Source organism: Candoia aspera, chromosome 4 (assembly GCF_035149785.1).
Source record: "Candoia aspera isolate rCanAsp1 chromosome 4, rCanAsp1.hap2, whole genome shotgun sequence".
NCBI lineage: Eukaryota > Metazoa > Chordata > Lepidosauria > Squamata > Boidae > Candoia > Candoia aspera.
Window position 1 is genome coordinate 108939919 of NC_086156.1, and position 25137 is coordinate 108965055.

General features: G+C 38.5%; 1 protein-coding gene across 1 annotated transcript; it reads right to left on the reverse strand.

Annotated features, from left to right (window-relative positions):
- Positions 1-1007: 1007 nt before the first annotated feature.
- Positions 1008-24438, reverse strand: LOC134496995 (vomeronasal type-2 receptor 26-like). The gene is made up of 8 exons (XM_063302711.1): positions 24236-24438; positions 23561-23656; positions 22761-23052; positions 18341-18453; positions 16924-17215; positions 14935-15789; positions 3732-3858; positions 1008-1918 (listed from the first exon to the last, which is right to left on the reverse strand). The coding sequence occupies exons 1-8, from the start codon at positions 24436-24438 to the stop codon at positions 1008-1010; spliced, it is 2889 nt and encodes a 962-aa protein (XP_063158781.1).
- Between the last annotated feature and the right edge of the window lie 699 nt (positions 24439-25137).

Sequence of the window (25137 nt, forward strand, 5' to 3'; positions counted from 1 at the left end):
TTTCTGACTACTTTGTTGTATGGAAGTTGCATATGTCAGGAGACACAAAAGTCCATTGAACATAATGCGGATGGTTCATGTTGAAACATGAAGAGATGGTGTCAAAAATCAATGGATGTTAAATGAATGTGGATTGAATGCAAAAGGGAGTGACCACTACAAATGAAATAGTAGATGTTTTGAGAAGTTTTGCTTGTAGAGAAAATGAATGGGGATCACCTATCAAAACAAATATACGATGAAAGCATGACTGGGATTAAGGGTAGTGGAAGACCCAGAAAGTCTTTCTTTGATTAAGTTGACGAGAACTTTTGATAAGAGAGATCAGAAGTTTAAACAATTAAAAAAAAATAACACAAAGGAAGGTATACAGCTGTAGTGAAAGCAGGGATGGTTTCTTAGAAGTAGAAGTTTTGGAGATACAGTAAGTGGTGCTTGTGCAATGTAGATTACATTGTATCTTCTTTCTTTTCTTTTATCTCTGGCCTTTAATTTCCTTTCCTTACTGCTTCTTGTTCTCTTATTGCAGGTGTTGTTCCTGTGTATACTCTGAAAGGGAATAGTCTGATGAACACAATTTCAATAAAAAAAAAAAAAAAACCAAGCCCTACTAATAAAATCTGTACAGTGCAAAAAGCAGCATCTCAAAATTTTACAGATCAGGACATGTTAAACTTATCATGCTAAATCTGTCACATTGAAAAATCTCATGAAATAATCACACATACCTTGTTTTCTATAGGAAAAGATACAATGTAATTAATTTAGCTTAAATAACAATATCAATTAGGTGGTCCTTCATCTTTGAAGGCTTTAAAGGTGGTAACAAGCACATTGAATTCCACCTGGAACCCAAATAGAAACCAGGGTGACTCATGGAAGAGTGATGACAAGTGGCCATAACATGGCAGGCCCACTGCTACAGGTGGTACTGAATTCTGAATTATTTGTAGTTTCTGATTCAATGAATATATCTTTTACTGAAACAATATCATAGTATTATGATACTATGTTTCCACTTTCTTGCCTCTCATTAACTGTTTCTTATTGTTCAGATCAGGCCTCATTAGAATAACAAAGCATTTGGGAAAGAAGATGCAGCCCAGTAACCCTGCACTGGAAGATAGTATGGAAAAGATCTCCACAGCCACCATGTATTTCCCCTTGGTACTCAGATATGTGGGAAAAAAGGACAACCAGACACTGCAAAAACACAACAGGCTGAAGGAGATAAACTTGGTCTCATTAAAACTGTCCGGCAAATGCCGGGCTTGGAAAGCCACACTGAAGCCAACAATGGCAAGGAAAAGCAGGTAGAGCAAGACACAGTAAAACATGAGAGTGGAGCCTTCGTTACATCCCAGGATGATTTCATCTGCCACTAAGTTCATATCAGCATCTGGGTATGGGGGTGAGGTTACAAGCCACACAGTGCAAACAATGAGTTGAATAAGGGAGCAGGAAACAACAATGTAATTATCTAATTGTTTGCCCAGCCATCTCCTCATCTTGGATCCTGGAACTGAAGCCATGAAAGCTAAAATCACAATGATGGTTTTGGCCAACACACAAGAAATGGCTACTGAGAAGACGATCCCAAAAGCAGGTTGTCGGAAAAGGCAGGTCACCTTTTCTGGTTGTCCAATGAACAATAAACTGCAAAGGAATGAGAGCACAAGGGAGACGAGGAGAAGGTAGGTGATGTTCCGGTTATTGGCCTTGACGATGGGAGTGTCCTGGTATGTGATGAAGATCCCAAGCACCACAGTAGCAATGCAAGCAAAGACAATTGCCGTAGTGGCCAAACTGGTCCCTAAGGGGTCTTCATAAGACAGGAAAACTATATGTTTTGGAAGGCACGAGTCATGGTTGTTGTTTGGATACTGTCCATCTGGGCATGGCAAACAATAATCCATGTCTGCAAAAGAAAATGCTATTATTACACTGTAGAAGATTCTGCATTAATCAAGACATGGCTAATATTGACTGAAGTAAGAAGTTTAGCACAGTGGGCCCTGGTTAATGCTTTGATGGGAGGTTGCCTGGCAGTTAAAGAGCTATTGGCTAGACTGAAGACACCAATAAACTACTTCTGTAATACAATCAATGAACCTGCATAGAACTGGACTCAAGTCAAAATGATGTTTATTTCTATCCCTCTTTGATTACTGTATTGAATATTTGAACTGATGCACAATTTGACCAATATAATTTTGTAAACATTGATTCAATGTAAAGTTCATCAGATGAAATCAAGGCAGTGTGTGAAGCTGTCGAAGTTTCTTCATCTGATTTCATGAAGGACGAAAGCAAATTTTTAGAAGCCAACCATGCATACCAATTGTTGGAAATTGATGTCCCACCCTTTTGTGAATATATATATCAGACATATTAACTGTGTCTTTCAAAAGAGAACACATTCTGGAGGGGGAGATACTATAGGGGAAATCCCTTCCACTAATTTTCACAAGAATATATTTAAAATCGGAGACCAGCCACCAATTTCATTGAAGCACAGATTGTTTACTTATTGTATTGATTTAGAGGCAGGGGACAAAGCCTATATATAGAGTTATGCAAACTGGAATTCACATGTGATTGGATACAATAGCAAATCTATTTCTTTATTTAAATTTATTGGCTGCCCAACTCCAGTGGACTATGGGCAGCATACAAAACTAAAAAAACAACAACATAAAAACTAGAAATATTAAATCCACAGGCAGCCCAGAATAAAGTAGTCTGATAACAAAATCCACAAAATAAAACAGGGACCATTAAACTATGACAAACATCAACCCCAGGCTTGGCAGCAAGGCCAGGTTTCAGGGCTTCCCAGAGCCCTAGGAGAGGGTGCAATCCTTATCTCTGGGGGATGGGGGTTGCAAGAGAGGAGACAGGCTTCCTCGGTCCTACAAGATGGCAATATTTAATGGAGGGGACCTGGAGATCTCCCACTCTGCTGGAACATACCGGGGTGGGTGTGGGGGAACAACTGGAGATAAGCAGTCTCTAGGGTATCCAGGCCCTATGCCATAGAGAACTGTATAGGTAATAACCAACATCTTGAATTGCACTCAGAAGCCAACTAACAGCCAATGCAGCTCACATGGCAGTAGTGACACATGGGCTCACTGAGAGGGGCCCATTACTGTTCTCGGCACTGCATTTTGAACCAGCTGTAGCTCCTGGGTGGTTTTCAAGGACAGCCCCATGTAGAGCACATTACAATAATCCAAATGTGAGGTAACCAGCAATTTATCAGCAGCCATAGGGTGATTTAGTGAGGGCATAACTAGTAGATAATGAGGCAAGACTGCAGTGCAGTGGTGGTTTTGAGAAAACAAAGAGACGGTATTTCATGAAGTTAGGTTTTTGTTTTGTTTTTTCCTAGCAAGTTGCTGTTAAACTGTTCTTAGTTCCCAGAGCCTATGCTGGTCTTCATGTATTTTTTCCTACTTTTATTAACATTCCTTGGCCCTCTATTTTTGTTTTGTTTTGTTTTGTTTTGTTTTGTTTTGTTTTTTAATGACAGAGCTTACATAGTATGTATTTACTCAAGTCCCTTGAAAGGAATTAGGGAGAGAGTGGAATGTTTTGCTTTATTGTACTCATACCCATCAGCACCATTGTTTCTCCTATACTACTCCTAACTAGAACACTTTCTACTGAATTATCTTCCACACAGGTTTCCATGGAATATTTAATGTTATAAATTGAATACAGCTTACCTTTCCGATTTGCAATCTTCCCTTCTGGACATGAACGGCACCCATAGCAGCAAAATGGTTTCCCTTCTATCCTGATCTTACTAGAACCTGAATGACAATTGTCATTACACAGGGAACGGGGTCTCTCCTGAATGATGAAGACAAAAGGATTAAGCATTAATTTGGCATTCCATGAGGGCATTGGTCCTTGCAAAGAAGACACACATAAAGGGCTAAAAAAAAATAATAACTAGCTTCCTTCCGACCATATTGTGGAGATCGCTGTAAAATACTTCCATTATACTGTCATCTAATTGCACACCCTTCAGCAAAGGTTCATTACCTTGTCGTGGTGCTGGACCTTGAGCACCTCAATGATGCCATGAGCTAAACCGTGAAGGGCCACCCAAGACGGGAAGGTCATGACAGAGAGGTCAGACTAAATGCGATCCCTGGGGAAGGTAATGGCAACCCACCACAGTATTCTTGCCATGAAAACTAAATGGATCAGTACAACCAGAGATATGTCGGTATACCATCGGAAGATGAGACTCCCAGGTCGAAAGATGGTCAAAATGCTACTGGGGAGGAACAGAGGATGAGTTCAACCAGCCCCAGACGTGATCACGCAGCTAGCTCAAAGCCGAAAGGATGGCTAGCGGCCGATGATGCTGGTAGTAAACAGCGCATCTGATGTTCTAAGGATCAACACACCATTGGGACCTGGAATGTAAGATCTATGAACCAGAGAAAATTGGATGTGGTGATTGGTGAGATGTCAAGATTAAAGGTAGACATTCTGGGCGTCAGTGAACTGAAATGGACTGGAATGGGCCACTTCACATCAAATGACCACCAGATCTACTATTGTGGACAAGAGGACCACAGAAGAAATGGAGTAGCCTTCATAATTAATAGTAAAGTGGTGAAAGCAGTGCTTGGATACAATCCAAAAAATGACAGAATGATCTCAATTCGAATTCAGGAAAAGCCATCTAACATCACACTGATCCAAATATACGCCCGGACCACAAATGCTGAAGGAGCTGAAGTAGAGCAGTTCTATGAGGATCTGCAGCACCTACTGGACAACACGCCTAAAAGAGATGTCATTTTCATCACAGGAGACTGGAATGCTAAGGTGGGCAGTCAAATGACACCTGGAATTATAGGTAAGCATGGCCTGGGAGAACAAAACGAAGCAGGACATAGGCTGATAGAATTTTGCCAAGACAACTCACTCTGCATAACAAACACTCTCTTCCATTAACCTAAGAGACGGCTTTATACATGGACTTCACCAAATGGACAACACCGAAATCAGATTGACTACATCCTTTGCAGCCAAAGGTGGCGGACATCTATACAGTCAGTAAAAACATGACCTGGAGCTGACTGTAGTTCAGATCATGAACTTATTCTTGCACAATTTAGGATCAGACTAAAGAGATTAGGGAAGACCCACAGATCAGTTAGATATGAGCTCACTAATATTCCTAAGGAATATGCAGTGGAAGTGAAGAATAGATTTAAGGGACTGGACTTAGTAGATAGGGTCCCAGAAGAACTATGGACAGAAGTTCGCAACATTGTTCAGGAGGCGGACACAAAATGCATCCCAAAGAAAGAGAAAACCAAGAAGGCAAAATGGCTGTCTGCTGAGACCCTAGAAGTAGCCCAAGAAAGAAGGAAAGCGAAAGGAAACAGTGATAGGGGGAGATATGCCCAATTAAATGCAAAACTCCAGAGGTTAGCCAGAAGACATAAGGAATTATTTTTAAACAAGCAATTGCACGGAAGTGGAAGAAGACAATAGAATAGGAAGGACAAGAGATCTCTTCCAGAAAATTAGAACCATCGGAGGTAAATTCCAGGCCAAAATGGGTATGATCAAAAACAAAGATGGCAAGGACCTAACAGAAGAAGAAGAGATCAAGAAAAAGTGGCAAAAATATACAGAAGACCTGTATAGGAAGGATACCAATATCAGGGATAGCTTTGTCGGTATGGTCAGTGAGCTAGGCCAGACATCCTTAAGAACAAGGTTGAGTGTGCCTTAAGAAGCATTGCTAATAACAAGGCAGCAGGAGACAATGGCATCCCAGCTGAACTGTTCAAAATCTTGCAAGATGATGCTGTCAAGGTAATGCATGCAATATGCCAGCAAATTTGGAAAACACAAGAATGGCCATCAGATTGGAAAAAATCAACTTATATCCCCATACCAAAAAAGGGAAACACTAAAGAATGTTCGAACTATTGAACAGTGGCACTCTTTTCACATGCCAGTAAGGTAATGCTCAAGATCCTGCAAGGTAGACTTCAGCAGTTCATGGAGCGAGAATTGCCTGATGTACAAGCTGGGTTTCAAAAAGGCAGAGTAACTAGAGACCAAATTGCCAATATCCGCTGGATAATGGAAAAAGCCAGGGAGTTTCAGAAAAACATCTATTTCTGTTTTATTGACTATTCTAAAGCCTTTGACTGTGTGGACCATAACAAATTGTGGCAACTTCTTAGTGGTATGGGGATTCCAAGTCATCTTGTATGCCTCCTGAAGAATCTCTGTAACGACCAAGCAGCAATGGTAAGAACAGACCATAGAAAAACAGACTGGTTTAAGATTGGGAAAGGAGTACGCCAGGGCTGTATACTTTCACCCTACCTATTCAACTTGTACACAGAACACATAATGCAACGTGCTGGGCTTGAGGGATCCAAGGCTGGAGTTAAAATTTCTGGAAGAAACATTAACAATCTCAGATATGCAAATGATACCACTTTGATGGCTGAAAGCAAAGAGGAACTGAGGAGCCTTATGATGAAGGTGAAAGAAGAAAGTGCAAAAGCTGGCTTGCAGCTCAACCTCAAAAAAACCAAGATTATGGCAACCAGCTTGATCGATAACTGGCTAATAGAGGGAGAAAATGTAGAAGCAGTGAAAGACTTTGTATTTCTAGGTGCGAAGATTACTGTGGATGCTGACTGCAGTCAGGAAATCAGAAGACGCTTAATCCTTGGGAGAAGAGCAATGACAAATCTCGATAAAATAGTTAAGAGCAGAGACATCGCACTGACAACAAAGGCCCGCATAGTTAAAGCAATGGTGTTCCCCGTAGTAACATATGGCTGCAAGAGCTGGACCATAAGGAAGGCTGAGAGAAGGAAGATCGATGCTTTTGAACTGTGGTGTTGGAGGAAAATTCTGAGAGTGCCTTGGACTGCAAGAAGATCCAACCAGTCCATACTCCTGGAAATAAAGCCAGACTGCTCACTTGAGGGAATGATATTCAAGGCAAAACTGAAATACTTTGGCCACATAATGAGAAGACAGGACACCCTGGAGAAGATGGTGATGCTAGGGAGAGTGGAGGGCAAAAGGAAGAGGAGCCGACCAAGGGCAAGATAGATGGATGATATTCTAGAGGTGACGGACCCGTTCCTGGGGGAGCTGGGGGTGTTGACGACCGACAGGAAGCTCTGGCATGGGCTGGTCCATGAAGTCACGAAGAGTCGGAAATGACTAAATGAATAAACAACAACAAAATTGCACACAAAACCATAGAACACATCCCAATTCAAAACACAAGTATAATACTTGAATAAGTCTACACTGCTTCAGTAGATGAACAAGGAACCACTTCTGAACATTCAAAATGTGGATCAAGCTATCCCCCATATCTGTACAAAATATATACCTTGTTAAATCTTGTGGGCCATACAATGGAGTCCTCATGAATGTTGAGTGATTTGGAAAAGAAAGAGTTTGGGTCTACCCATCCAACTTTAACTTTTATAAATGTGTTATTTGAGTATGTGATCCAGCTGAAAATATCAAATCCAGCAACTATATGCCCATTGTCATCGAAGGAAATGTTTTCTCCAGCATTGTTTTTAAAGAAAGTACTTCTCATAAACTTGTGGAGCTAAGTTGGGGAGAAGGTGGAGAAACAAGATGCCATGAGATACCATTAAGAATAGTCCCATCACAGTTGAAAACTTTTGGGTAATGGTCTAGAGAAAAAAACATTGCTGCAGAGGACAAGCATTAAACATTCTAGATAGGGGTTTACACTGATGGTACTCGTTCCAATTCAAAGAAGGAGGAGGAGGAGGAGGGGGGGAAGAATACATGGAGTAGGAGAAAGAGGCAATGTTGAAGTGAGCTGTTCAGGTAGTGTGGTGACACCATCAGAGAAGTCAGGGTTCTGACAGATTTGGGAGAGTAATTGCCTTTCATATAGCAAAAAAAAAAAAAAAATGCTTTCCTGACAGATGTTTTAAATAAGAACAAGATTGTTTTTCATAGGGAAAAGTTAGAAGGAGTAAGTTTTACTTACCAGCAATAAAGATTTAGATTGAATTCAATACCTAAAGCCAAAGATGCCCTCACCAGACATGGAACCAAATCTGAGCAAGATGCAGATGAAACAGCTGCATCTGAAGTTAAACAACTGGAGTCTGCTGTTCAGGATGTAGAGATGGGTGCTACATCTACGGATGTTGATGGATTGTTTGCTTAACAATGTTTTTTAATTACCTTACTTAGAATATAAATGGGCTAATGCCCCTCAGAAAAGAAAAAAAAAAGATTTTTCATTATTTGAGAAAATTAAATGATGATGTGCTATGTCTACAAGAAGGTGAAAGGACACTCAATATTTGATAAATAAAATTGGGAGAGGAATTTATCTCAGAAGGTTTGAAGAACATAACTGGACTTGTAATATATGTTAAACCACAACTGAAACCACACTTGTTGTTTGATCATGAACATGGTAGTTATATAGCAGTTGAAGTGGAACCCTAGGGATTTAAATCTATTTTTCTGGGAGTATATGTGTCAAACAAAGATAAAAGTAAATTTTTTAGACATCTTTTGAATGAACTGTCATCTTATTCATACCAAAGTTGATGACTAAGGATGATTGGAATGGAGTGATTTCCCCATTAATTGACAGGACATCTGAGAAAGATATCAAACTTAAGCAAGGAAAACTTCCAAAGTCTTTTTTTGACTTGATGGACAATTTGGCATTGGTGGATTCCTGGTGACATAAAAATGGATTGGCGAGAGAGTCTACTTTTTATTCTGAAAGACACAAATCTTTTTCAAGAGTTGACATGGTATGGATTTCAAGTTATTTGGCTAATAAAATTTGCAAAGTAGATATTTTACCAAAGGCTTTTTGATCATAATCCAGTGAGTTTGACAATAAGGAGAATACCTATGGTATTTAGATGGAGACTGATTAAAAAAAAAATATGAAGAAAAATGATATTTAAGATCCAAGAAGGAAATATTATGTTAATGGACAATGAAAGAATTAAGGAATCATTTCATAGTGTTTTTTTTTTTCCCTAACTTGTATAAAAGGCAAGATGTTTCTTTGGAAAAGATAGATGAATATCTGGAAAAACAAAAAAAATTAGCAAAACTTTTGCAGTCACAGGAAAAAAAAAAAAAGAAGAATCCTATAACTACTTTTGCAATAGTGGAAGCTATAAAAAAAAAACTAAACTAAACTAAACTAAACTAAACTAGGGGACACATCAGGTTCAGAAGTTTTGCCAGCATTATATTGTAGATGTTTTCAAGGTCATCTCCTTCAAACTTTTCAAAGATGGATGAATTCCATTTTGCAGGGCTCTTCAATGCCAGACTCTTGGAAAGAAGCCAATATTGCACTTTTACCAAAAGAAGGACAAGATGTTACCTTAACTAGGAATTACAGACCAATCTCATTGCTGAATAATGATTATGAAATATTTACTTCAATATTGGCTGAAATACTTAAAAAATAAAACCTTACAGGATTTTATCCATCAAGACCAATGTGTTTTTTTTTTTTTTTACCCAAAAGACAGTTAAGAGACAATGTGAGAATAGTTTTGGATATTATAGGATATTTACAACATTTATTTGAACTGGACTTTTATGTTTAAAGTTATAGAAAAGATGGACTTTGCAGAAAAAAATATTCAAGTAATTAAGTCAATGTACACATGGCAAAAGGTGAACTGATTGTGAATGGTGACTTAACTGAACCATGCAATATACAGCAAGGAACAAGACAAGAATGCCCTTTCTCACCATTGCTTTTTATCTTAGTTTTGGGAGGTTTTGAACAGCGATATTAGACAAGATGATCAAATAAAGGGTTCAAAAATAAAGAAGGAGGAAGACCTTTAAATTGAAGACCTTTGCTGATGATCTAGTTTTGATACTAAAAGTTCCTTTGGACGTTGCTGAATACCTGATGAAGAAATTGAAGGAGTTTGGGTTATTAGCTGGCTTTAAAGTAAATAAACAACAACAACAACAAAATGAAGATATTGACTAAGCATATGAGTACACATAATCAAGAATCATTGATGGGTAAGACTGGTTTTAAAATTGAAAAGAAGGTTAGATATTTGGGGGTGACACTAGGAAATATAAATTGCATGATATTCCAGAATAATTATGTTAAAATTTGGATGATTAAAAAAAACAAAAAACTGTTAAGATGGAAAAAGTTACAATCATCTCTCATGGGGTGGATATATGTGATCAAGATGAATGTTTTGCCTAGGATTTCATTCTTTTCCATAATATACTGATTTTGACAACAAATTTACCATCTAAACAATGTCAGAAGGATATTTCTAAGTTCATTTCGCAAGAGAAGAAAACAAGAATTAAATTTAAACTACTATAAGATGCCAAAGAATGAGGGGGTTTAGGTTCACCCAGTTTGAAACTGTATTATGATGCTTGTTGTTTGCTCTGGATGAAGGATTGGATGACTTCAAAAATAAGAAGTTATTGGAATTGGAAGGACACAATTTAAGATTTGGGTGGCATGCCTATTTGTGGTAGGATAAAGTTAAAGTTAATAAAGATTTTTTAAAAAATAATTTTGTTAGGCATGCCATATTAAGGGTTTGGAATAAAAATAAATTAAGACTGTCTCCTAATGCACCTAAGGGACACGGTGGCTCTGCAGGTTAAACCACTGAGCTTGCCGATTGGAAGATTGGTGGTTCGAATCCGCATGACGGGGTGAGCTCCCATTGCTAGTCCCAGCACCTGCCAACCTAGCAGTTCAAAAATATGCAAATGTGAGTCTATTCATAGGTACTGCTTCGGTGGGCAGGTAATGGTGTTCCGTTTAGTCATGCCGGCCACATGACCACAGAAGTGTCTACGGACAAACGCCGGCTCTTCAGCTTTGAAACGGAGATGAGCACCACCCCCTAGAGTTGGACATGATTGGACTTAATGTCAAGGAAAACCTTTACCTTTTCCTTATGTACCTATGTGGTTGCCACCTCAAGAAGCTTTCTTCAGAAGATAAATTGTGGGGAAACACTAAAAGCTCCTGTGGGTAAGCACAGTGACAAAGTTACAACTAGACCTTTGGAAATTGTACACTCTGACATTATTGGTCCTTTTGCTCCAAGTCTTGGACAAGCAAGGTATGCAATGACCATCATTGATGATTTCTCAAGATACACATTTATCTACATCTTAAAACATAAAGATGAGGCATTTGAGAAATTTAAAAGTTTTGTGACATGGGCAAATGGAAAATTCCCTAGGCCTGTGTCTGCACTCCAATGTGATAGAGGAGGAGAATACCTTTCTCACAAATTCAGAAGGTTCCTAGTGGAAAAGGGGATAGAACAAATTCTTTCTAACCCTTACACCCCTCAGCAAAATGGTGTTGCTGAAAGAAAGGGCAGAACCTTGCAAAATGCGATGGAATGCATGATTAAAGATTCACAATTATCTTTTAAGTACTGGGGAGAGGCCATATCTACTGCCACGTATGTACAAAACAGATTGTATAACTCTGTGATTCAGAATACTCCATTCCATTTGTTTTATGGTGTGAAACCAAAGGTAAACCATCTTAGAGTGTTTGGTAGCACTGCATGGGTTTACATTCCAAAACATCAGAGAAGGAAAGGAGGCCCCACAACAAAGAAAGCCATCTTTGTTGGCTATGAACAAAGCCAGAGGAGCTACAGGTTCATAGTGGGAGAGAAATTGATAATTAGCAAAAGTGCTTCTTTTGCTGAACAAAACTGGGGGAGATTAAACTCTAGCTCTCCAGTTGATCTGACCACCACAAGAGAACAGCAAGGACTTGCTGATGGTGATCTTTTGCCTGATGAGGACATTAAACCAGAAAAGCAAACTGAAGATCTGTCTGATGAGACAGATGCTTCTCAGGAAAGTGATAGGAGTCAAAATTTAAGCCCTGCATTACCTCGCAGATCTCAGAGGAGTAATAAAGGCGTTCCTCCATCACATTTTCAGGCTGAAACAGTAAAGGCTTTTCACATATTCACAGAACCTGAGTCTTTAGAACAAGTGAATGCTTTACCACCTGAGATTGCACAAAATTGGCATCCTGCCATGCAACAGGAATTAGCATCCTTGAAAGAAAATAAAACATGGAAACTGGTAAATCTACCTCCCAATGAACGCTGTCTGGGTTGTAGGTGGGTTTTCAAACTGAAAAGGGATGCTGATGGCAAAATCCAAAAATATAAAGCAAGGTTGGTTGCAAAAGCGTTCACTCAAAGGAAAGATTTAGACTTTGACAAGACTTTTGCACCAGTTACTAAAGGTGAATCAATTAGATTACTGTTAAAAGTTGCTGCACTGAAAGGAATGTCAGTTAACTACTATGACATTCAAACTGCATTTCTCTATGGAGATTTAGACCACAGATTATACATGCAGCAACCCCCTGGCTATGAAAAAGGGGAGAATCTAGTCTGTGAACTGCAGAAGTCAATCTATGGGTTAAAACAAGCTGCTAGATCCTGGAACCAAAAAGTAGATGAAAAACTGCAGAATTTTGGTTTTGAAAAAGGAAAAGCAGATCCATGTGTATATATGAAGAAGGACAAACAAGGCTGTATGTATCTGTGCATTTATGTTGATGATTTGCTGCTGTTCACATCAACAGAAAAACAAAGGCTTGATTTTGAAGCCTGCATGAAAAGCCATTTCATATTAAAAAACCTTGGAGTTGTGACCAATTACCTAGGTTTGGAAGTACACAGAGACAAGGATGGTAGCTTTCTGTTAAGCCAACGTAGTAAAATTCAAAAGCTCCTAGAGGATTTTAATATGCAAGACTGTAAACTAGTCTCTAATCCGATGATAATAGATTTTCAGAAAGATATAGGAGAAACTCAATTAACTGAGGCAGAGAACTATAGATCTGCAATTGGAAGTTTACTGTACATTGCAAATCACTCTTGCCCAGATATCTCAAATTCTGTGGCCATTTTAAGTAGACAGGTAGAGAAGCTTACATCTACTGGAAAAGCAGCATTGACCAGATTAATGAGGTATTTGCAAAAAACAAAGAATTATTGCCTGAAGCTAAATGCCTCTGGAACTGAAAAATTGCAGGTTTTTGCCGATTCTGACTGGGGAGCAGATGTCAGTGACAGAAAATCCACTTCTGGGATTTTAATTCAATTTGCTGGATCTAGCTTAGGCTGGCATTTTAGAAAACAAACACTTGTTGCTCTTTCCACTGCAGAAGCAGAGTTTTATTCTCTAACACAAACCTGTAATGAGGTTACATGGTTTAAACATTTGTTAAAAGACATAGGCATGGAAGTGAACCAGCCTTTAACTGTTTATGAGGATAATCAAGCTTGCATTGCTATGGCAAAATCTGAAGCCTGCAGAAATAGAACAAAACATATCGATATTAGATATCAATATATCAAAGATATGATAAGCAAAGGAGAAATAATGTTAAAATACTGTGAATCAAAAGACATGATTGCTGATATTTTAACCAAACCTCTTCCTGTACCAAGACACAAAGAGTTGTCAGAGAAGATTGGTTTGCATCTTAATCTGTAGTATAAAAAGGGGAGTGTTGAGGTTTTCCTACTAATGATTAAGACTGCTATTGTACCTAATCATTTTGGCCGGGTGAAGAGGTTGTATTTGATTGTCTCCTCACACATGCTTCATGCAAATTGCCTGGGGGGAGGATCCTGCCCAGACTTGTTTCTTACTTCCTCTTTTTCTCTCTGCCAATATGTAGCAAGCCAGGAGAGCTAAGTCCTTTAAATTTTGTTTTACTTTCTATAAATAAATTATTTTTATAGATATGCCTGGTGTGTGTGACTTTTCTGATCTCTCCTGGGCTAAAGGCTTTCCCAGCATTCTGTCAACAAAAAGTTTTATAATTTTGTTAATTAAAAAAAAAAAAAACAATTTGAAATGGAACTTTGTACAAATGATGAACATGTTGTTACAATTGAATTTAAAAGATGAATATGTCAAAGATTGTATGATTAAGTGGGCTAAGAATTTTGGGTATACTATTATGCTTGAACAGTGGGAGAACATTTGGAATAAAGGTTTGAAATTTACCTTGAATCATAATTTGAACAAGAATTTCTACAAAACGATGTATCCTTGGTATTTAACATCTGATAAGCTATACAAAATGTTTAATGGGGTATCAAATGTTTGTTGGAAATATTCTCATGGTGAAAGAAATTTTTTCACCTTTGGTGGACCTGTGAGAAGGCTTAGAAATTCTGGGACCACATATGTGTGAAGATCCAAAGATTCTTAAAATGGATATACAGCTGAAACCAGAACTGTTTCTTTGGGGTTTGAGGACAAGCAGCTTGAGAAGCAGCATGGAACTTGGTTTCTGTATAGAGTATGATAACAGCAGCAAGGCTTGTATATGCTCAGAGATGGAAAGATCCACAAATTCCCACAATGGAAGAATGGATGGGTAAGTTAATGGAACTGACACAAATGGCTAAATTGACAGCAGTGATAAGAGAAAAATACTGTGACTGGATTTATTTCTATTTAGAAACCACTTTTGGATTATTTGCTTGTATCTGAAAAAGATGAGGTTTTGATTTGGGTTTTGATGATTGAATGGCTTGATTGTATAGAAATGATGTTACTAAAAGTTTAATTAATGGTAAGAGATTACACTTGTATAATACGGATTTATATCTGTGTTGGAGAAGGTCGGAAGTCACTTTCCTTCTATATTTTATATATATTTTCTGCACTTTTATAGGTTTTTGTTTACTTTTTTCTTTAGTTCTGTATTCCATTTTTTTGTACTCTACATTTTGTATTTCACTTATACTTTGAAAATCAATAAAGTTTCTTTTTAAAAAGAAAAAAAAAAAGAAAACTCTTCTGAATTGACCTGCAAAATACCTGCCATGGCTCTTCATTCAGTCGATTTTGTCTTAACCATCTCATCTTTGCTCTCCCTTTTGACTTGGATGAAGTTATTGCATGCAGAGCATACGCCGTAATGTAAACTGCATTGTAGATGCTGTAACTGTGGCCGGACATGCCTATGTCAAACAGGGTCCCAGGTAAAGTCTCCAGCTTTTCCTCCCCTGTGCAAATCAACTCATCTCTCTCATCCAGAGTGGAATTTGAGAAGTCACAATTAAATGCATCTTTCCAGAAGACTCTGATAAAGCCATCTCTGTTTTCTGAGATAGGGTTTCTTTCCTTCAGAAAGGTCTGGAATCCTCTAGGATAGTTTGTGTGAATAGTGAATGATAGAGCCCCATGGAGGCAATGTATGTCCCAATCTCTTAGAAAACCAGGAGATGCAAAATCCATCTGGGCTGTCATAATCCACACTCGGCTCTCAACTGTTATATCATAAAATTGGGCAAAGTGGAAAATTGATCTTAAGACACTAATAGTATGTATTTCTCCTTGTATAATAACAGTATTGGCAGTACTTCCTGTGACAATATGTGAAGTTCCAAACCAATCCATTGCTGTTTCAGCAATGTCACCTGAAAAAGATATTTTGGGCATTGTTTCTAAGAACTCCACACAGATACCCCGTTGAGAAAATATGGGAAGTATATCCTGTTTAAATATCTCTCCATTGTCATCATCAAAAGAAACCACACCAATCCAGGTCCACTTGAAATGCAGCAGCAACTCAAGAATCCCCATATACTGATGGTTCCCATCTGGAAACATCTGGTGGAAGAAATCTTCTTTGGTTTTGTCATTTATTATTGGAGATGAGCCATACAGGATCTTAAGAAAGAATATGTGGAAGAAGAAGAGACATCATGACAATCAATCTTATGGTTCACTCATTTGAAAGGTACTGGCTGTTTTGCTATATAAATTTGCCATAAAAAAAATTCTTGCTGATTCACTGTGCACATTTTTAAAAAACCCACCCTTGGATGCATGCATTGTACTCGACTGAGCCCAAAATGGAACAGAGATCATACACTCCATATGCAATCTATACTGTCTTCTGAGATATAGGTGGGGAAGCTGAGATTCAACATTCCTCTTTTAATTCAGCAGCAGATTTCATACCAGTCTTGATTCCTTCTGATCATCCTGCATGTAACATGAACATTTCTGATGGTGTTGACCTCCTCTCAGTAGCCAACATGTTCCTAGACTTGGCTCTACAATATCTGTGCTGCCAAGATCCAGGCAACCATTTTATGGTAGAAAAAGATAATGATGTCCTTTGTTTGTTTATCTGTGTTTTTGTTACCCGGTTGGCTGGATTACGCAGCTCAGATATGGTAAAATGGCAGTTCATTAGAACTTTAGATGAGTTGTGAAGGAAGGAACAGGACAATAGATTTGATGGTACACTAGCTGAAAGGTAGGCTCCTGGAACTGTTTAGCTTTCCTTCCCTGTTCAGATTTTTTTTTTTTTTTGCTGAACTTTTATATATTTCTTACATAGATGGGAGTAAAAGTAAATATGCCTTCTGCAGAAACATTTTTAATACTACTATGTCAAGAAATATTAAGATTTCCAAAGTCCCTCAAGGAAGTCTGTTAAGCAAATGTACTCCTGGGATAAGAGGATGGATTGACATATTTATTTATCAAATTTTGTCACTGCCCATCTCCCACAGAGGGACTCTGGGCAGTTTACACTAAAGCTGGAGAGAGAATGAGCTCATTATAAAGGCATCATGGCCTAATGGCTAACCAATAAAGTAGTATTATTAATAAACTCATCATTCTGCACCCTTCACGTACAAATAGAGGTTAAACCACCCCAATGCCAGTTCTTCAGAAAAAATGCCGCACAGCTTCATAAAGAGACTTCCATTTCTAACATCCATGAACAAAACCATACTTAAACTTGAGAATCTTGTTCTTTCTCACTGTCATTCTATGCTTACAACTTACCTGTGGAACTTTGTAGGTGCTCAGGATGTTTGTCATGTGGAGAGAGACTTCGGAATTAGGTCCCCCAATGACTCCCAAAATGTTATTCTGAGTGTCACATTTGTAGTTAGGGATGAATTTGTCCTTTGTGGATAGAAGTTCCAAAGAGGCAAGATAGGTCCATCTTGCAAAAAAATGGCTATTTAAAATGTGGAAGCCCAAAGTGAAATTGGGTAAGAGTTGGTTATTCTCATTGATTTCCTTCACAGCAAATGCCAAGGCCAGGATGTGCTGGTAATTCTGAGTAAACATCCTATATGAAAAGGAATTGTTTCAGGTTAGATCCCATTTTCTAATGCACATTCTATCTAGACATAGCGCTATGAAAAATCGATCCATAGAAAACAAGGCACTTCAAGTCAACTGCATGGAACAATTATGAAAATATTTTCCCATAAAGAATGAGATTTGAAAATTATTAGGTAACAAAGTCACTGTCACATACATGCTCACTTTCACATACCAATTTGTAACATATTGTCTTCAGAGATATTATACTGGTACCTATTAAACATGAAAACATTATGAGTTAAAGATAATTAATTTATTTCACTTTGCCAGCTTTGAACAACATAACTAGAGGAGTCAAACTGGTCCTGCTTTTAATTTTTTGCATAATGACATTCTTGTATTTCCATTAGACACATTCCATTAGGAATTACTCTCTTACCTTTCATGGCCCAATAATCTCTCTCATAATCTCTGTTTTGTTTTTGGTTCCTTTGAGTCACTGTTGACTCCTGGCAACTGCTTGGACAAGTCTTCACAGTTTTCTTGACCAGGTATTTCGGAAGTGGTTTGCCATTGCCTCCTTCCTTGGGCTGAGAGAGAGGGACTGGCCCAGGGTCAGCCAGCTGGCTTCGTGCCTAAGGCAGGACTGGAACACAGTCTCCTGGTGTTTAGCCTGATGTTTTAACCACTACACCAACCAGGCTCCTTTCTTATAATCTACATCCTCCGTATTTCCTCATGCTTCAGTTAACTCCACTGGATTTAGTGAGATGTAGAGTTACTATTACCATTATGGGGACTAGAGTTCTTGTAAAACTGTTGAAAACATTCTCCCTCGCTCCTCCTATTTCTTTTTTGCACCTCTACCTAGCATGCATTCATCAGTCGTTGAGCTTGTTAAGTAAATGAAAAGCAGCTAAGATTACTTTCTGCTTTGAGTGAAATGGCCCCACCCCCCATGAAAAATAAGATATATGAGTCAGAAGGGATGGACAAAAGCATATATTTGCATTGCCTTAAAGACTGAAAAGATTTCTCCTTGCATTCTGTTGTTTTTTCACCTAGAACTTGCACCTATAAGTGAGAACTAGCTTGAGTAATTTGAGAACTTTATCTGAAATTTATGTGTTAAACCTAAATTACTTACACAAGGTCATCAAAACTCTCCTCAGAAGGCTGCTTCTGAAAGCTGATTGGACTCGAAAAAATGTAGATCTGAGACAAAATGCCAGCAATGATGAAATCCCCTGGCTGGTAATACTTGTGGAGAATAGAAAGAGGTTCACCAACCAGACACTTAGCAATAGAAACCTTACTTGAGGCATGAGGCAGAGCCCCTTTAGCTATAATCAGTGCCACAAATAACACCCCTTTGTCTGAGAGTGTTCCTGCCTTCTTCCAGCATGTCTGTTCTGTTATTGGCATTTGAATACTGTTCATTCCAGTGGCAACAGGCAGCTGATCTAAAGCCAGTCTTGTGCAATATCTACTACCAATAATGACAGTAGTATAGCTCTGCTTGATTCTAGCTTCAGCTTGCAGTGAGACATGAAGTATGAGCAAACAGTTGGATGATCTGCCAGTCCCAAGGGAATGTTCATGGACCAAGTGAGATAGCATTAAACCCAGTTATTTCATAATTATGGTCAAATGGGGGGATAATGGCCAATTTGGTATTCTGAATCCATTAAAAAGTTTCAGAAGTCAACATGCTGATGTTTATCATAGCTCAGCTGGTATCTCCCAGATCTTACTTTATACACACATGAGAAACACCAAGTGTGTAATTTCCCTTATTAAAATAAATGGGGGGGGGGTATTAAGTATGTTCACTGCCTTGAGTTATTTATAAAAATGATAAAGGCAGGATAAAAATCAAATAAACAAATAAATACATCCAGAAAAGAAATGATAAGTATAAAAATACCTCCAGTGTTCAAGAATGTGGTGGGGGTGTGGGGGTGGTATTTATTTATTTGTTTCCATTTCACTTTGTAGGATAAAACTTTGCCATTTCCAGTTTGGAAGTACAATGTTTAACTAATGTAGGCTTTGCATAAACCCTCTGGTTAATCCAGAGCTTTGTTATCTTTCATCTCACCTAGAAATGAAGCAGGAAACCCTCAAGTGCATCTGAGAAACTATTTCAGTCTATTACAAGTCTAGGGTGGGAAAATGGAACTGACTACAGACAAAATACAGATAAAACTGAAATCAAATCCTACCTTAGCTCAGTGTCAACTAGCACCAACTAGGTCAGAATGTCCCAATCCATATAATCTATGGCTATTATTTGATAAAGACCAAAGTCCAGGTGTCCAGAGCAAACAATAAGCATTAATTTGGGTGGGTATGAATATATGTATGTATGTGTGTAATAGGAGCCTCATGTGTTACAGAGTGGTGGGTGGCAGTATTGCAACCAAAACTCTCCCCATGAACTGAGTTCAATCCCAGCAGAAGCTGCGTTCTCAGGTAGCTGGCTCAGGTCGACTCAACCTTCCATCCTTCCAAGGTTGGTAAAATGAGTACCCAGCTTGCTGGGGAAGGTGATGACTGGGAAAGGCAATGGCAAACCACCCTGCTATAGTCTGCCAAGAAAATGTCATGAAAGTGGCGTCCCTCCAAAGGGTCAGACATGACTCAGTGCTTGCACAGGGGACCTTTCATCATTCACATGTATGTATGTGTGTTTGTGGGTATGTATTATAATGTAGCAACTGTCCACTTCTAAAGCAGAAATATATTGACATAAACTTTCACTGAAGGTTCCTCATTCATTATTGCCAACATACTTTGGCTCTGGCATTTGCTGTAAAGGAGATCAATCAACATACTGGCATTTTACCCAATGTTAGTCTTGGTTTCCACATCACTACTGATTATACCAAGGAAAGTTCAACTTACCTTTTAGCAATGGAATTTCTATCTACAAAAGATAAATTTATCCCCAACTACAAATGTAATGACCAGACCAGTATGGTAGCTATCATTGGAGGACCCCGTTCTAAGACCTGTCTCAACATAGCAACCACTCTGTGCAACTACAAATTTCCCCTGGTGAGACACAAATATGGAACAAGAGGGAAGTTCACTTGCTATTTATTAACTTCAGGTATCAGATCTTCATTATAATTCTTAAGAGAAAGATCCCAGAACCATGAAATGTTAGAGGCCAGAAGATGAAAAATTCATGAGATATGAAGAATATCATCAAAGTGCTGTCCCTTTTTTGCTTTATGAGTAGTACTGAACTTGCAAATGCCATGCTGTGAAACTGTACTTTTAAAGAATCCTCTTTCCATATCCCACTCAAACCCAGACATTGGGTTAAGTAAATACATATTGCATTATTTTTTTTTTAAAAAGTATCCCTTTTGCCTCTGTTCTTCTTTCTTTCCCCCATTTAGATCACATATGCATCAGCTCCATTGATGAATAATGAATCAGCAAAACTGTTTGTCAAATGGGTGTTCCCAGATGAGATCCTCCAGCTTAAAGGAATGTTACACTTACTGTTGCATTTTGGCTGGGTTGATTTCTGTGTATGAGGAAGATAGAGAGGGGTTCGTTCAAAAGAGTCTTTTGTCGTGTTCAGAGAGAGGAATTTGCATTGACTTTATAGAATGTATGCCCCAAATGATGTATGCTAATGAAGCTGCTGAAATGATAGAAAAGGCAGATAAATTGTATAAAGTGATCATGGGGAGTACAGTCATTGCAGTGATCTTGAATGCTGAAATTACAGGCATGGTGCCTTTGATAGTATGCTAGTGAAAGAACAAGTTATTTGTGCTTAGAATAGAATGATGTGTAACAAATCCCAACACATGAAAACAACAACAAGAAAAGAGCCTTGCCCGACATAATCATTGGTTTGGGGGCTAGGTTCCTGTCCCCCAGCCAGTGCAAATAAATCCAGCAGTAGCTACTCAGTGCTCTTACAAACCTGGGCCAGATATTTTAGTGCCATTCTGTGAGGTTTCAGCTGGCTTCTGACTCAGAAAATGAAACTCCTCCTGAGTCAGAAGAGGAAACAGAAACTTACCAGGCAGAAACTGGGAAGGCAAAACCAAGACATGACTCTGCGTTGCTGGAGAAATTATAGATGCTGATTGGCCAGTCTTTGGAGGAGGAACTGAATCTTCCAATCAGTGCACATGAAAGGTGTGCAGAAAAGTGTGCGAAGGAGAAGGCAGCCCGATTGGCTGCAGAAGGGAATAGACACGCAGGGGATCAGCATAAAAGGCAGACACACAAAGAGCAATCTGCTGGAGACAACCGATCCTTTGAGCTTGCAGTCCTAGTGGAAGACTGCTTACCTGCACCGGAATCCTTGTCTGTAGCCAGAGGGGAATCAGCGACTGTGTGTCCTATCATTGAGGACCTGTACCCTGCACTTGCTGCCACTGAGGATCTTATTTCTGCCAAATCCAGAAACCTCAGCCTCGCATCCAGATTTGGACTTTGCTGCCACCATTCTGCGAGTTCCAGGAATGTTCCCAACCTTGTTCCCAGCATCCAGCCTTGCCCAGGATCTCCAGTCCAGTCTGGCCATGCTTCAATTGACCAGCATTGTTCAGTAACGTGAGACCTGTCTTCTTGTGCTTCAGGTTCTCAACCTTGTCCAGGATCTGCAGCCCAGTCCAGTCATGTTCCAAGCTCTCAGTCTAATCCAGAGTCTTCAGTCCAGCCCAGTCATGTCAGACTCTCTGATCAAAGGTTCAAAGAACCCCTTCTTTCATATTTCTCTCCCTGGTGTGAGCAGATTACTTTTCTTGCTAGACCCCCCCCCCCCACCAATAGTCAATTCAGTTAAATAGCTTTGGTTAAAAGTCAACTTATTTAGTACAGTTGAAGTATAGGCATTTAGGGGATACATAGGATCATCATCATCATCATCATCGTCAATAATAATAATTAAATTATAATAATTCATGTTTTAATTTTCCTAGCTTTCCTTAACCTTCTCCATGATTTTTCACAGTCAAGTAAAAGGTTGTAAAAGGGGAAGTAAATACTCCTCTACCATATATTATTTCAGTGATTATGCATTTGTCTTCTCTTTTTACTGCATAATTTAGTGTCATTTTACTTGGACTAATGTAGAATATTTGCACCAACAATTTTCAATGAAGGAAACAGCAAGTAATTGCTCCTAAATTATGATTTCCTGAATGGTTAAGTCAGGTTCCTAAATCCTTAATATTATTAATGTTCAAATGTGCTGAAAACGAGTGAAGATGATCCCAATTTTTATATCAGTGAATTCATAAATGAGCCAAGAAATTGAAATGTGTAATATGGAATTGGATACAAATTTAGGCATAGATCAAATACATGCACAAAATAAATAAACTAAAAATATCCCCATCTTGTGGCAAGCCTACAAGTTTGCCTCTTCGTTCATGTTTTGAAATTGCTACAATTTCCAAGTCACAAAACTTATGAGAGAAAAGACCTTCCTTCCTTCCTTCCTTCCTTCCTTCCTTCCTTCCTTCCTTCCTTCCTTCCTTCCTTCCTTCCTTCCTTCCTTCCTTCCTTCCTCTTTCTTAAGCAGAACTTACCTGGGGCATCTTGTAGACATTCAGAACGTTTGCCATGAAGGAACAGATGTGAGAGGTAGGTCCTGCAATAACAGATACTGCCCAGTCCTTGGCATCACACTTATAATTGGGGATGAACCTGCCCCGTGTGGAGAGAAGCTCAACTGAAGCAAAGTTGGTCCCTCTTGCCATGAAATAGCTATCAGCAATGTGAATCCCCAAAGTTATGTTAGGTAAGATGAGGGAATGTTCATTGATCTCCTTTACAGCAAAAATCAGAGCTAGGACATGCTGGTAATTCTGTAGGAAAAACCTGCAGTAAGAGGTATATTCTAAGTCATACTGCTTTTGTTAAGGAATAGGACTTTTCACCCATTTTATAAGTCAGCTAAAGACAATGGCCAAAAACAGATTGTACAGTGCCAGCAGAGGAAAGCAGAGAAACAGATTCACACTCAGATTTGACCTGTTTACTTTTCGAACATCAACCCAATCACATCAGTAATTTCTAAACTACATGAGCGCCAAGATGCCCAAGTGTGAAAACTGATACAGAACTTCTGCAGCAACTGGCATTGAAATGTTTCCAAAGGTATCTCAGGACTTCTCATTAATTCTATGACAATTGAATTTGGTCTGATGAAGAGGATGAAAAATTCTCTACAAATGGAGCTCACCATTAGAATCCAGTTCAGCTATTACAAATACCTTTCACTAAAGAATAGATGAGTTGATGAAAGCAATAGTCATCAACAATATAAGCATTCTCTGGGCAGTTAGCAGACCTACTTCTGTTACTGTTTTGCTAGCTCCTCACTCACCTTCTTTCATGAGGTTCACCTTTGGAGTATGTAAGAATACAGATGTAGCGTTTGTCTATACCTACTTCAAGCAGCCACATTGTTTGCCAATCACAGCTGCAGAGGGCAGATATACAAGATATACAAGATCTGATGGCTTTAAACAGGCACAGGGAAGTGCTACTTTCCTACTATGCAATCATCAAAACTTTAAATATTGATCTTCAGTTACTTGCAAACATTGATAAAATAACATGCATCACTGATGATCCACAAGAAATAAAATGGGCAAAAAAGGAAATACCGAAATCCATAGACTTCCAAAGTTAGAATTCATTAAAAGAAAGTCACTGTGCTAAACTTTGGTCTGATCCTTCTTGGGGAATGTTGAGGGAGCAATGCCAGTAGGGACCTGCATGCATGCAAAACTAGAAACAACCGGATAATGAAAATAACTGGATTGACTGAGAAGAAATAAATCATGTTACTGATGCTAATACAGTAATAATGATTATGATAATAACAATAGCAACAACAATAATGATGCAATAATAATACAGTAACAAGGTGGCGATTGGGAGCTAGGCTTCCTTTCAGTTCGGTACTCCATTCTCTAATAACTTAACATTTAGCTTTTAACACCTCTTGTTAAATATAAATATAGATATGCTACATTTAAGAGCAATATGTCTGTACATGAAGTCATAAATCAGTTCTTCAGATGGATGCCTTTTAAACTTCATTGTTTCAGACATCATGTAGGACTGTGGTAAAATGCCAGCAATGATGAGATCTCCTGAATGATAATATTTATGCTTCATAAGATGAAGCTTGGCCACAGAACATGTTGCGGTTATAGCAGGAATATGGCAAACAATGTCTGGCAGTAGTACTGTCATCATCGCCATGAACAGTAACATGTTTTAAAAGAAGAGATACACCAGGTACCAATTCCTTGTGCACAAACTAAGCACCACTTCCTTGTGCACAAACTAAGCAAAGGAACTCATTGCTTAGAATAGCCTGCATATATTCTCATTGTCTTGCATGATCAGAAGCTTTGGAGTGAAGAATCAGATTGCTATGGTGTCATCTCTCTACTCTCAACCATGAATACAGCAATGGAGCTTCCTTTAATGTTAGTTAATTGTTTTGTTATGTTCCATAGAACTACTCAGGGATTTGAGAAAATGTTTAAGTAATATGCACTCTTGGCAGCTATAGGGAAAATAAACAAGACACTATGTCACATGGTCAGAAAAACAAATAGAAAATACATTTATCAAATGCATGAAATAGCAAGAAAAACTTAAACCTAGTCAAAAACAGAATGGAAACAAAATTCAGTTGTGTAGTTCTATACTTGTATACATGGAATATCACTGGGGACAAGATCTCAACTGAGCTGAGTGAGAAAACCTCAACAAGAACACTTGTGTAACCAGAAAAAACCCACATTTTATAACCTTCCTTTTACTAGAGAGTTAAGAGTGCTTGTTTTCCTTTATTTAAAATTATTTTTAAATTGTATTATTATTTATACTATAATATTTAGATTGTATATTATTTATAAATAATTAAAATATAAACAATTTATT

Bases quoted from the DNA above. Each gene is read 5' to 3' on its own strand.
- LOC134496995 (XM_063302711.1), bottom strand. From the start codon at position 24,438: ATGACAGTACTACTGCCAGACATTGTTTGCCATATTCCTGCTATAACC. The intron at 18,454-22,760 runs GTAAGTTCTGCT...ATTCTCCACAAG, and splicing joins ATGTCTACAAGATGCCCCAG to TATTACCAGCCAGGGGATTT. The intron at 17,216-18,340 runs GTAAGTAATTTA...CTTTTCATATAG, and splicing joins GAGAGTTTTGATGACCTTGT to GATGTTTACTCAGAATTACC.